This window comes from Lacerta agilis, chromosome 3 (genome assembly GCF_009819535.1).
Source record: "Lacerta agilis isolate rLacAgi1 chromosome 3, rLacAgi1.pri, whole genome shotgun sequence".
Lineage (NCBI taxonomy): Eukaryota > Metazoa > Chordata > Lepidosauria > Squamata > Lacertidae > Lacerta > Lacerta agilis.
In genome coordinates this window covers 96,735,985-96,749,099 of record NC_046314.1, presented here as the reverse complement: position 1 = coordinate 96,749,099, position 13,115 = coordinate 96,735,985, and the positions used below count along the sequence as shown (strand labels likewise).

Sequence of the window (13,115 nt, the reverse complement as noted above, 5' to 3'; positions counted from 1 at the left end):
TAGGGGTTGTATATATGCCATGTGACCAAGGTATCCAAAACAACTTGGCTAAGCCGTGTTTCTGAGGTTGTAGGGGGCATCTTTAGTTTTTGTGCAGCCAAGGCATCTGGAATGCCTTGGCCACACAGTGGCCAAACTTGCAGGGGCTTGGAGACTATTATTTTTGGCTTAGTTGCTAAGGTCAGCGGGACACACACACACACACACACACACACCCCAGTCTATTCATGTGCATGTCCTCGGCTTAAATGCATCTATTCCTCAGCTCGCACTGTTTTTAGCTCAGCAGTGAGGGCCAAAGCAGACATGACATCATATTTGCCATATGCACAGAGGGAAAACAGAAAACTACCAAGTTGATGCCTCATCATATATTTTAGTTATATATAAAATAATGCAAACATGTCATTTGTCCCCATGTTATTTTCCCAATTGAAATCTGTTTACTACCGCATAGCTATTTCCCAGATCAGATGTGCTTTTGTGTGCTTGTGTGTGTGTGTGTGGTGTGTGAGAGAGAGAGAGAGAGAGAGAGAGAGAGAGAGAGAGAGAGAGAGAGAGAGAGAGATCTCAGACGAGCAAATGCAGGTGGAAAAGGGTTCGATTCTCCCTCCTTACTAGTTCCTCTGAACGAAGTGGCACTTAGCCTGGCCTTTAAATTGCAGTGCACTCTGATTGCTTGCAAGCTCATTTAAGTGCAAGCAACCTCTCCACAGCCATTTGCTACACATATTCTGCCAGGCTGGGAAGCAAAAAAATATTGGCAGACGTTTATGCACACCCATCAGAACTTCCTATCCCTTCCAACTCTACAATTCTACGATTGGTTATTTATTTATTTTTATTCAGAATATTCCTATCCTGCTCCTATATAGGCAGTCTCGTCCTCCTGTCTAGAGCATCGCAAACTCCATCGCCTGTGCCACGTGTGACCTACATGTTGGAGGCTAGACCACGGGGTAGAGAAAGCCTGAGGACCGCATTCCTCCTGGGCACCACAAGCAGGCCACATGCAAGTAACTGATGGAAACTATAGATAAAAATGGCTGAAGCAATGAATGTGAATATGACATTTATACAGTGGGCTAGTTTCTACACACACCTCATGCCTCGCTCTATCCTTCCGGTCATGCAAGAAGCAATATAACATGCAAGAGGGGAGACACTTCAGGGTCAGACAAAGAGACCTGGAGGTCCACATGTGCCCCCCCCCCCAAGCTTGAGGTCCCCAACCCCTGCTTTAGCAACCGTAGCTTTGTATGGCAGCACAATATTGGCTGCTCAGTATTTTCTAACAGTAGGAAGCCATCACCTTTTCCAGCGCTTGACTTATTATTAAATCAGTGCTCCATTCCACCAAAGATCCTGCTTGGGGTGGAGCAGTCTGTCTCTTCAATACAGCTGACAAAAACATTTATGGGCCAATTAAAAATTTTTAAACTAAAACACCAAGCCGCAGACCAGGGCCTCCATGTCAACAGCTCACAGATACTTACAGCTGGAAATTGACCCAAGGGACTTGCAGCCATCAGACAGTGAGAATGTGACATATTGGATATATTATCAACTCTAGCCGGCTGCATTATTTCAGAGAAGAAATGTTCTTTGGATCAGGAACTCATCCTTTGGAGCAAGCAGTGCTTATTATTACCGATGCTTGTGTTCTTTCTACCTTAAAGAAAACAGAACCAAAAAACCTCAGTGTGGGGAAATGTGATAATGAAACACAAACAAGTTAAAATCTGGCCTCTGCTTTTCTTCTTCTTCTTCTTTTTTAAGGTGCAAGTGTGGTAGACGTGGGACAAAGAACAACAAATATCTCAGGCTGCATTTGCACTGACAATTTATTGGATATGCTCCAACAGTCTCTCTTATTTATTATTTGGGCTTCCCAAATTACTGCCTCTATTTTGTTCTTGACTTTTCTTTCCAGAAGCTGTACATCCCTAAGTAAGGAGAGTCTACACAAAGCTTTGTTCAGATGAGCAAGTTCTAGTATTGCAACACAACAAGAAACTGCTATAGAAAAGCACTAGATAACACACGACTAAGTCCCACCAGAATGATTTTGCGCTGGTGAAATCAGCAGAGCTGGCTCTGAACAAGCTTATCTGCCTGCGATATATTTCTCGTGCAGCTCAATGGGGAGGAGATGTGGGGCATCAGTGGAAAGTGCAGGTACAAAGTTCTTTGGAGCAAGACTGGAGAAACAGAAAACGTTTTGTGTGTAGATTTGCAATGCTTAAGAGTCACCGCTTTGGAGCACTTGAAATCACTCCCAAGAACAACTTTGTAAATGGACCATCATGTAATTGCATGAATGGAGTGGTCATTTATGCACCACCAAGAAAAAGGGGAGGGGCCAGAAATGGACACAGGTAACCCAAGTGCCTGCAGAGGTTGGGTGGTCATCCGTCATCTCTTTAGCTGAGATCCTGCATTGCAGGGGGTTGGACTAGATGACCCTTGGGTCCCTTCCAACTCTACAATTCTATGATTCTATGAATGGGCCACTGCTCTTCTTCCTTATGGGTCTTCTCTCTGAACGAGACTTGAACTGAACCGCCCTTCAAATAGAGGTTTGTCCTGTCTAAAGCTGTGGCGCTGTGGTCTAAACCACAGAGCCTAGGGCTTGCCGATCGGAAGGTCGGCAGTTCGAATCCCCATGACAGGGTGAGCTTCCCGTTGTTCGGTCCCAGCTCCTGCCAACCTAGCAGTTCGAAAGCACGTCAAAGTGCAAGTAGATAAATAGGTACCGCTCCGGCGGGAAGGTAAACGGCGTTTCCTGTGCGCTGCTCTGGTTTTGCCAGAAGCGGCTTAGTCATGCTGGCCACATTACCTGGAAAAACTGTCTGTGGACAAACATTGGCTCTCTCGGCCAGTAAAGCGAGATGAGCGCCACAACCCCAGAGTCATCCGCGACTGGACTTAACTGTCAGGGGTCCTTTGTCTTTACTTTTTTTACCTGTCTAAAGCAGGACACACACAGGCCTCCTAAGCATGAGACCACTATCATGGTAAATTGTACAGTATATGGAATTAATTCACAATGGCAAGTCCTTAGAAAGTAATTCTCTGTGCAGGATCCCTGGGGCTTTGACAAAGCCCAGAAGAAACACAGTCTTTGGTGAGCAAGAATTCTGTGGCTGGCGCAGATCAATAGCTGCATTTTTAAAGACTGGCTAATTTTCTTTTTGGAAAAAGAAATCAAAATTGTGCTGGCTGAGCTACAAATCAGGAAGTGTCCAACTGGAATCACACCTCTGTCATTAAACCACAAGGTGGCCTTAGGCAAGCAAAACAAACACAAATAATACTTAATATACTGAGTGCATTGTTTACTTTTCTTCTGATTCACTGCACAAAGGAAAATTACTAAAACTGATGAAGCAATGTTGGTTTCTTCCACATTTTTCAGCACAGTGGGAGTGCAACCACAAAGTTTTATAAAAAGACAATTATTTACTGGAAATTAAGTTCTCCTACACTACAAATACAACAGTATATCTACTTCCAATTCAATCTCAGGAAACAGCAAGAGAAAACTGTTGGCAGGGGAGAATCTCTTTCAAATAACTTGCTAAAGAATATTTTGTGGCACTGCTGAGGCCAAAAGAAAAAAGAAAGAAATTGTAAGAACCAGAACGTCTCACACTGAAGCCCCTTCCATGTAGCATGGTGCAAATAAATGTATTTTTTAAAAAACCAGAAATGAATAAGGGAGAGGGCTTTTTTCTGCACTAGACGAAACATTCAACTTGAGATTTTCCAATGATGGCAGACAGAACACAAAGAGCTACTGAGACAACCAGGGCTTAAAAGCTCACATAAGAGTCAAGTCACAGTAAATGAGAAGATTTTTCTTCTTGGTAGAATACACACACACACACACAACTACCTCTTAACCCCTTACTGATTGTGGCAAACTTAAGATTGTAGGTAAGCAGAGAAATGAAATAAAGAGAGAAAATAGAGAATTCTCTTCTCTTTCAGGAAAAGCAACTTCTGTAATTTTTAAAGTTCTTTAATCTGTTTAGTATTGTGCGATGTTGTGTTACCATCATTGATGTTGTGCTTTAATTGTTGTAATCCTGCCCTGGGACCTTAGCACGAAGGGCAGGTAAATAAACTGTAACAACAACAGGAGGAACAAAAATTCTTTCCAGTAGCACCTTAGAGACCAACTGAGTTTGTTCTTGGTATGAGCTTTCGTGTGCATGCACACGAAAGCTCATACCAAGAACAAACTCAGTTGGTCTCTAAGGTGCTACTGGAAAGAATTTTTTGTTTCGACTATGGCAGACCAACACGGCTACCCACCTGTAACAACAACAGGAGGGTCTGGGGAGGCACTGAGTGGTAGACTTGCTGCTACATCTGTAGCTCTGCTGGATAGGCTGGGAGATGCAGAAACTCCCCTCCCAAGGTCAGAAGGTGGGGAAACAGGCACCTTAGGGGGACCTAGCTTTGGGTTCAAAGCCTCTGGCACCCTCCCCATGCCTTCTGCCGGTTATTGCTTTGTTTCATCTTCTGCATGACAGTTCTTCATATATTATAAGGGTGCCAAGCTAGTCTACCTTCATTCTTCTCATCTCCGGGGAAAACAGAATAGACTCTTTATAACATTTGTTCCATGGAGGAAAGATTATGCATTGGGGGGGGGGCATGGCTTCTCCACCCCTGGTTTGGAGGAGAGAATGAAGGTGTTAATCTTACCGTGCTACTACTAAAAACTGATCGATCTGATGATCAGTGAGGTGGCTGTCTGGATCCCATACTTTTACTTCAAGCTTTGCCTGTTCCCGGTCATCTGTTTCTCCTGGCAAAAAAAAAAAGAAAAGTAGTGCATATAAAAATATTTTTCATGGTCATAATTGTTCTTTCCACTTGTCTTGTATCATGCTTAAATAGAACATGTATCCAACAGTTATACATAATGGTCAGTTCAGTACAGTTCAAATGCCGCACTGAATTTTGCAATGCAGTAAGAAATTACAAAGTAGCCGGTGTACGTATGGGAATATCAAACAGCTTCTCGTGTTAAAAGACTTGCATAATATGTTTTATAAATGCATATAAATTATCAAGGTGGTGTACAACAATATATACAATAAAGCATAAAAAACCATTTAAAAATGCAAACTAATAATTAAAAATGACCATGGCTAATCATGTGAAGGACTGGGGGTGGTGTGGGTATACCTGGAGACATTGGGGCATTGGGACACATTCCCAGTCTCTCTACAAACCTTGGCCTTCCCATATCCACACAGAACGCCAAAAAGGGCTATAGTGTGCCTCTGGGTCAAAAAATTTAAAGACGTAGTTTGAATTGGTTTTCCAGTTCTGATTTAGAAGCCAGTTATGCTTTGCAGTAACCATAGTTTACTCACTCAAGGTACCTTATTGTAAGCCAGCAAATGATGGAAGAAAGTGGAGTACAGGAAGGAAGGAGGCTTGCAAGCAAAACCACAATGGTGGTGACATTTGAGCTGCATCTATGATGCCACCGTCAAGTCTGTGACCATGCAGCTACAATCAATTTGTTTGTGTTTCAGCACCAGTCAGAACAGTCCTTAAAAATACACTTCACAGATAGACTCCAACTTAATTGCTTACAGATGCCTGCTTCATAATCACTGACTCAACACACAAATTGCTTTCAACAGACTCTTAAATACCTTTCCCTAAATGCATTGTCATCTGCCCTTCGAACAAAAAGCAATTAGCCCCTTTATTTGTGCAGTTCATGAATCCATATTTTCATCTCTGTAGCTGGCTTGTGGCTAGACTGCTCGTCTCCCCTCTTTATTTCCACTAATTTCTTTTGCAGGAAAAAACCACGAAGCAGCATTAATTGTCCGTGTCTCCCAATTCTGCAGCTAGAAATGGGACATGATATGCATGGTCTCAGACTCTAACCTTCACTTATCCAAGCTGAACTGATGAATAATTCAGAGTTTCTAACTCTGCCTTAAAATGAGCCTTTTCCGACATAACAGTATTTCATAATAACTTTCAAGGTAAATCACACCATCTTTCCTAAGCATGTCTGCGTGTGTTCAGATTTCCATCTTGTGGAAGGTGTTAATATACTCTTGCATGCCACCCCAATTTCTGAGCAGTGCGGGATTCCAGGAGTTCCAAGCGCCAGATCCCGGCCAATTATGCATCAGTCTATAATAGCTGTCTCCCAGATCACATGCTGCAACAGGGTTGGACCAATCTTAATACCCACACTCCCCCATTGCCTTACTGGAGCTGAGTTCACCATCTCCATATGAGACCAACCAGCCCTTTCTACATGAGCCCCATCTTTTCTGAGTAGGCCTTACATGCTAGACCAAAGAAAGGTGATGTTTGATCTTGTATCCAACATCCCTATTCATTCCACACCACCCACCTCGCAACTAATTGTCAGGCTGCTATTATTATAGTTCGGCTGCACAGATCTGGGCACATACTCTTAACAATATAAAACACAGACACACATTGCCCATTACAGTAAGTAAAATAAATCAAGAATGGGCTTTGGAAAAACTATGTAGTCGCCATACTAACAGCTTCTGGGGAAATAAAATTATGGGTTGCCTTCAATGAAGTCCTACTCAGAGCAGAACAATTAAAATTAGTAAACCTAAGTTAGCCATGCCCATTAACTTCAGTGGGTCTACTCTGAGTAGCACTAGCACTGAATACCACCCCATATTTTGGAAGTGTTAAGAAATGCATATATTTTAACATTTTAGTGGATTTTGAATATAACACATACAGACAGGGCTTTCCCCTCCCATTTTATATTCAGTTATATATAATCTGAACAGTATATTGAAGTGTGCCAAAAGAGAGAGCGCCCAAAGTGTATTCCTCCTTGAAATATACCACATGCAGGTCTTACTATGGGAATGCTCGTTATCCAAAATCTGTTATCCAAACATAATTAATTATACCCAAACCTCGCTACACGAATGACTGATTCAGATATCCGAACAGTTCTTTGCATTTTTCTGGTTGGCGGCAACCATTTCAGGCAGAAACCATGGGGGAGAGGGAACTAAAGAACTATTTCCAGGGAACGTATTATGTTCAGATAGCAGGGCCTGCATGTATTTTAAACCGCAGGTGGAAGGGCTGTCATATATACTTGGACATTCTCTCTTCATGAAGCAAGAAGAAATCTAGGCTGAAATCTTTCACCCTGACACGCTAACTTTCCATGCTCAATGATTTATTGACTTTTTTAAATGTGAAAGTCTTGGTTTCCGGGATGACAGCAACATATTTCTCCATCGCCCTGCACCTTTGAATTGTGTCTAAAAGTATAAACTTGCATCTCCCAATGATCCAGGACTATGATGCATCGACTAATGTGTTTTCTATATATAGTCAAGAAAAGAGAAGACGCAAGGCGGGAGGGAGCAGAGTGACGCAGCCACAAGTGGAGATACAGAGCAGAAGTGAGTGTTGCATCTGTTATTTGTCAGGAATCCTATGTGTTCCTGTGCACGTGTGCTTGGGAGTAAGCTACACCAAACTCAGTTAGACCCATTTCTAAGTAAGCATGCCTAGGAAGTCTTAAGAGGGTGGAGGGTGGCAATGGATGAAAAAAGCATGGAGGAACTTAGTGAAGACTAGGGCAAGAAGGTATGGATCACGGAGGTGCAACAGTCTCAGGTAGGGCTGGCCGATATATCATCTAAAACCAGTTTGAAGTCCATGTTGTGATATCACGTTTCATAATTTTTGACCTGGCAATGTATCACAAATCATGGTGTGGGTGGGTGTAATGGCGCCATCCTAAGATGTCAGAACTGAGTTCCTGTGATTTCCCCTTGAAAAAAGCCCTGTTGTGATATATCACCATAACATGATGTTTAGCTGGTGATCTATCGAAATGTTGAAATGCAGGTATCACTCAGCCCTAGTCTCTGGTCCCAATTAGTCAGGACAGCAAAAACCTCTTCATTAGACCAGAAGTTTCCATTTATCCTGAGGAACAGCAGTCTTCCTTAACTCACAATCTTGCAAATGTACCAGTTCATGCACATTTTGAGCAAGGCCCTCCGCCACCGCAGATATATGTTGTGATATTTAGCTGGTTATATATCATGATGTTGAAAACCAGATATCGCCCAGCCCTGCTCCCAGGTATAAAGATTTAGGATTGCAGACTGCTTGGCTTAAAAGCAAACAACAGTATAAATGTTGGCATAACTTCTCTTCCTGGTCACTGAAAAGTATTCTTACTTGCCACTGATTTACAAGCTTCTATGGAGCAATGGGCTGCACCTCAACATTACTCAGTGGGGACCCACTATAATAAACGGGTAGAATATATTGCTCATGGCCATTGACTTCAACGGATCTGCTTGGAGCATACTGCCAACAACGTGTGCCCTTGGCCACCACTTTCATAAGAAAAACAGTGTATTCGTTCTTCAAATATATGTTAAAAGAAGAAACGAAAGTCTTGTGCCATAAATCACAGAGGATGTTACTATGTAATAAAGGTTTTCTTGAAAAAAAAATTAAGTCAGTTACATCTGAGAGATAAGCAAGCAGTTGTTTTCACCATGTCTCATGACCAGGAACTGTTTTATAGCAAGAATCCCATCAAATGGACTAGGTGCTATAAACAAAACATTTTTCCCCTTTGATGCTTAAGGTTATTTATAAAGAGCAGGTCAGCTACACAGTTTGCAAAAACCTTTTTAAAAGACATGGAAGTCTTGTTTGTTCATAAAGCTGTCACATTACTTCTTGAAAAACTGACATGCATTCCACAGAAGTTTTGTCAATTCACACTGATTTAATTTCTCTTGGGTGAAGGCAATTCTGAACTGAGACCTAACAGCAGCTACTAAGTCAAGGGAGGAAACTCTTCGGTTGGTGAATTATTACACCGCAGTCATCACTACAATCCATGGAAAGTGCACTCACATTTTTCCAATGTTAGTTGTATTTGGGGATGAAGGAGTTGTATTTGGGGATGAAGGAGTTGTATTTGGGGATGAAGGAGTTGTATTTGGGGATGGAAGGAGTTGTATTTGGGGATGAAGGAGTTGTATTTGGGGATGAAGGAGTTGTATTTGGGGATGGAAGGAGTTGTATTTGGGGATGGAAGGAGTTGTATTTGGGGATGAAGCCAGGCTCCTTCAGCCACATCCCCACTCCCCCAAGACTGCCACTTTCAGACAAGATTCACACCAAGGATCTGCCTGCTACTGGCTGTATTTTGAAGATTAAATCGTAACAACAGAAACAGCTTATTTGACGTATGTTTGTTATGGCCACTTTTTATAATTCATTATGACCACATAGACTGAAATGTCATCATCGCCATCATATTCTGACAAACAGGGAAGGGCGGTCTCCATCTTTCCTAATGAGGCACCCAAAGTCCACAACCCTTCGTCCAAGCCAGTGCCACCATTTTTGTGACAGCAAGGGATAGAGGCAATTCTACTTCTCCTGGATCGGCCTCAACATTCATGTGCACGAACCAAGTTTGGACAACTGAATCTCAGCTTAATAACCAACATATGAATGGGTCTTTTGGTTGTGCATGCAGCCTCGGCACTCCTCCCCTTGTGTGACCAAGTAAACAAACCAGGAAGTCTTCCATTAATTCAGGTGTCCTGAAGACTTTTTAATGTTAGCAGGCCTGTGCAATTCTCTGCATTTCTTCTTGAGTAGCCAGCCATTTTAATTATTGGTTCTGTTTTAATGGCTTTCATTGCTTCTTAACCTGCTGTACACCGCCCTGAAGTTTTGGGAGAAAATGGTATACACCTACTTTTATAAATAATAACAAAAATAAAAAGAAACTGGTACACCAAGGCAAAACTGTAGTGTGCTTTACCTTCTGCGAGCATATCTGGAACATCTGCTTGATATCTGGGACCTACTCTGATTTCTCCTTTGTCTGCTAGAAGTGTTTTCAGTGATGGATCGTATACCAGTGAGTAGAAGAAAGTATCCTAAAAAAAAGACATGTATTTTCCAAAGTACTATTAGTTCATTACAGATAAAACAACAGTACAAATGCTTGCAAAGATCAGCCCATTTCTGTTCCCTGACAAGTTTTGCATAGGTTGCTTACATCCTATTTTCGGAAGATTTTTTTTTTTTTAAGCATAGAAAAAATGCATTTACATTTTGGGCACTTTCCCCTAAAGTAAGCATTTATTCCCTTAAAAACACACATTTCATATACTTTTCAATGCATTTTTACCATAGAACATTCATTATGATGTACCTAAACACACACAATTCAATGCAAATTTAAAGAATGGGGTAATCCAAATGCTGACAGCATTCCAATCTGTGAATACGTCCAGGGCAAATCAAGCTGGTTGCTATGAAATGTGGATGGAACAAATTTCTCTTTTTTAAAATTATTTTATTTCTATATTTTTAATAAATAAAAAATTCAACAACATTTCAAATTTAGCAATCAATCATTCCACCTACGACTTCCCCTCCCTCTCTCCCTTGATGGTTCCCCCATAAAATTTCAATTTATGCTGCATATTATACTCACTCTATACCTTCACCTTATCACAAAAGAAAGTTCACCCTTACTGCTGTCCTTACTCAACTCCTGCTTGCTGAGTTTACGCTGAGTTTTTAAGTATTCTGCAAACATTTTCCCATTTTCTTTAAAATCAGTCTCATTCTGATCTCTAGTTTTACACGTCAATTCTGCATAGTCTATCAATTTCAGCTGTCATTCTTCTTTGGTAGATACCACCTCACTGCACCATTTTCATGCGTTTAATATTCATGCTGCCGTTGTTGCGTAAAAAAATATATGTATCTGCTTGTGGATGGATCAAATTTCCCTCCCCTCCCAAATCCTGAGTTAATCATATTAAAATTTAATCCTGTATCACTGGGAAAAGAATTAGGCAGTCAGAAAGAGACAGCCCGTTTTCATTTGCAAAATTCTGGCTGAAAGTCAAAATGAATTGTTTCAGTATCGTTTCAATAAAGCATCAATAATTCAAGATTCTAAACATTACAAACAACAATAAACACAGACACAAATCATTTTCAACTTTAGCTATTCATGTTATGCTACTTAGCAAAAGGATTGTTTGGTTTTCATAACAATCCGCAAGAAAAAAATCACAACACTGAAGGAAACCACGTATAAAAAGAATGCTGATAGTTATGAAAAATGTGGCATTACCTCTTTAATGAGATACGACAATACAGACTCTGTCTCATTCAGAAGTGCAACACTGCATTTCCCCCTATATAGGCACACACAAAAAACCAACAACATATTAATGATTTATAACACCATTTTTTTTCAAGTAGCAAACAGCAACAGAATTTCAAGTAGCAAACGACAAACAAGTTCAGAATTTATAAATTTCAGTTAAATCAATGATTTTTAAACGAGAAATGGCCACGAATGCACCATGAGTAAGCAGGCTTCAGGAAAGGGTATATGTGTGAAGAAAGTAAGGAAGTTCAGTATCATGGCAAATACAAATGAACTAAACACATTCATTATTTCTGCATAAAACTCAACGGGGAGTAAATATTTAAGGAAAAGGACAGAAACCTTCAAAACGGTACCATCTTCATTCAAGGTACACCCCCCACTTAAATGCATGCTTTCAAAACTGGCTGTAGTGAAGTTTATTCAAAACTAAGGTTATCTTAATATCATTCAAATAACAGGCTCATGTAAAGCCCACTCGGTATCCTGGCTGCGTAGCTCTCTATGCCATATGTAGCCTCACTGGCTGAAAGATTACAAAGGTGGAAGGACATAAGAAGAGCTTGCTGGATCAGGCCAATAGTCCATCTAGTTCAGGATCCTGTCTTCACAGTGGCTGATCAAATGCCTGAGGGAAGCCTGCAAGCTAGACAACAGCATTCTGAACAGGAAGCTGCCTTCAACTGAGATCATCATTCCACCTTGCTCAGTGTTGTCCATGCTAAGTGGCAATAGCTCTCCACGGTTTAAGGCAGAGAGTCTCTCCCAGCCATGCCTTGAGATACTGGGCATTGTACCTGGAAAGCAGATGCCGTACCACTGAGATACATCCCTTTCGACCCCCAGGAGGAGGAGATCAGAAAGCTTTGCTGGAAAGCATGAGCATAACAGTTTTCCATCCAACAGAGCGGAAACAAAATGCGGGTTGTCTCCAAGGGCAGTAGGCCACTGAACATCCCAGATAATGTGCGTTTCTCCGGGCCATGGAGCAAAGGCAATGTAGCCTCTATCCATTTCTGAACCGAGGCCTGGGAGCCCAGCCCCTTGAGCTGAACATCACTGAGAGGCAAACCATTTTAATTGAATAAAGACTGCAGATTGGCCAGAAACTGGCCCAGATAGTTACAGAGCTTCTGGGGAAGGGAAACGAGCATCCGCAGAAATTTCCATCCATTTTAATGTGCACATATTTGGAATCCATTCTTACATATACAATGGTACCTTGGTAGTCGGAACAGCTTGGCTCATGAACACTGCAAACCCAGAAATGAGTGTTCCAGTTTGTGAACATTTTTCAGAAGCCAAGCGTCTAATGTGGCTTCCAATTAAGTGCAGGAAGTTCCTGCAGCCAACCGGAAGCCGCGCCTTGGTTTTTGAACCATTTCAGGAGTCAAAAGGTCTCCTGGAACAGATTAGAGAACCAAGGTACCACTGTACTGTAATAAGTTAAGATCTGTTGAAGTACAATAACAACTTTTTAAAGTATACAGTTTGGGGTTTTATTCCCCTCTCTCATTTACTTGCCCTTCTACATGGGTGCTGTTTCTTTTTATCTTTTTCTCTCTCTCTCTCTCTCTCTCTCTCTCTCTCTTATTTTCATCTCCTCATGTTTAGTGCACATATAATTATGTACTTTTTAAATTTCAATAAAGATGTCTGCGCGGGGGGGGGGGGGAATGAGCACAAAACGCCCCCAGGTCTAGTGGATCACGGCTGATGCATGTGTGTGCGTGTTCAAAGCAGAAACAAGCAGAGAATTCACATTGTCAAAGTGCCGAGTCATTTTTCCCCTGGCCAGAGCATCTGTCCACCACTGCAAGAAGCAGTAAAGAAAAGATCTGACTATTAGGTGGGTAACAGGGTGACCACGTGGCACCAGTGT

General features: G+C 41.6%; 1 protein-coding gene across 1 annotated transcript in view; it reads right to left on the bottom strand.

The window, feature by feature from the left end:
- MTA3 (metastasis associated 1 family member 3) overlaps positions 1–13,115 on the bottom strand; it is a 121,586-nt gene that overhangs the window by 69,376 nt on the left and 39,095 nt on the right. The window contains 3 exon segments of the mRNA XM_033144869.1: positions 4,717–4,819; positions 9,863–9,980; positions 11,195–11,258. Coding sequence (XP_033000760.1) covers positions 4,717–4,819; positions 9,863–9,980; positions 11,195–11,258 — 285 coding nt within the window.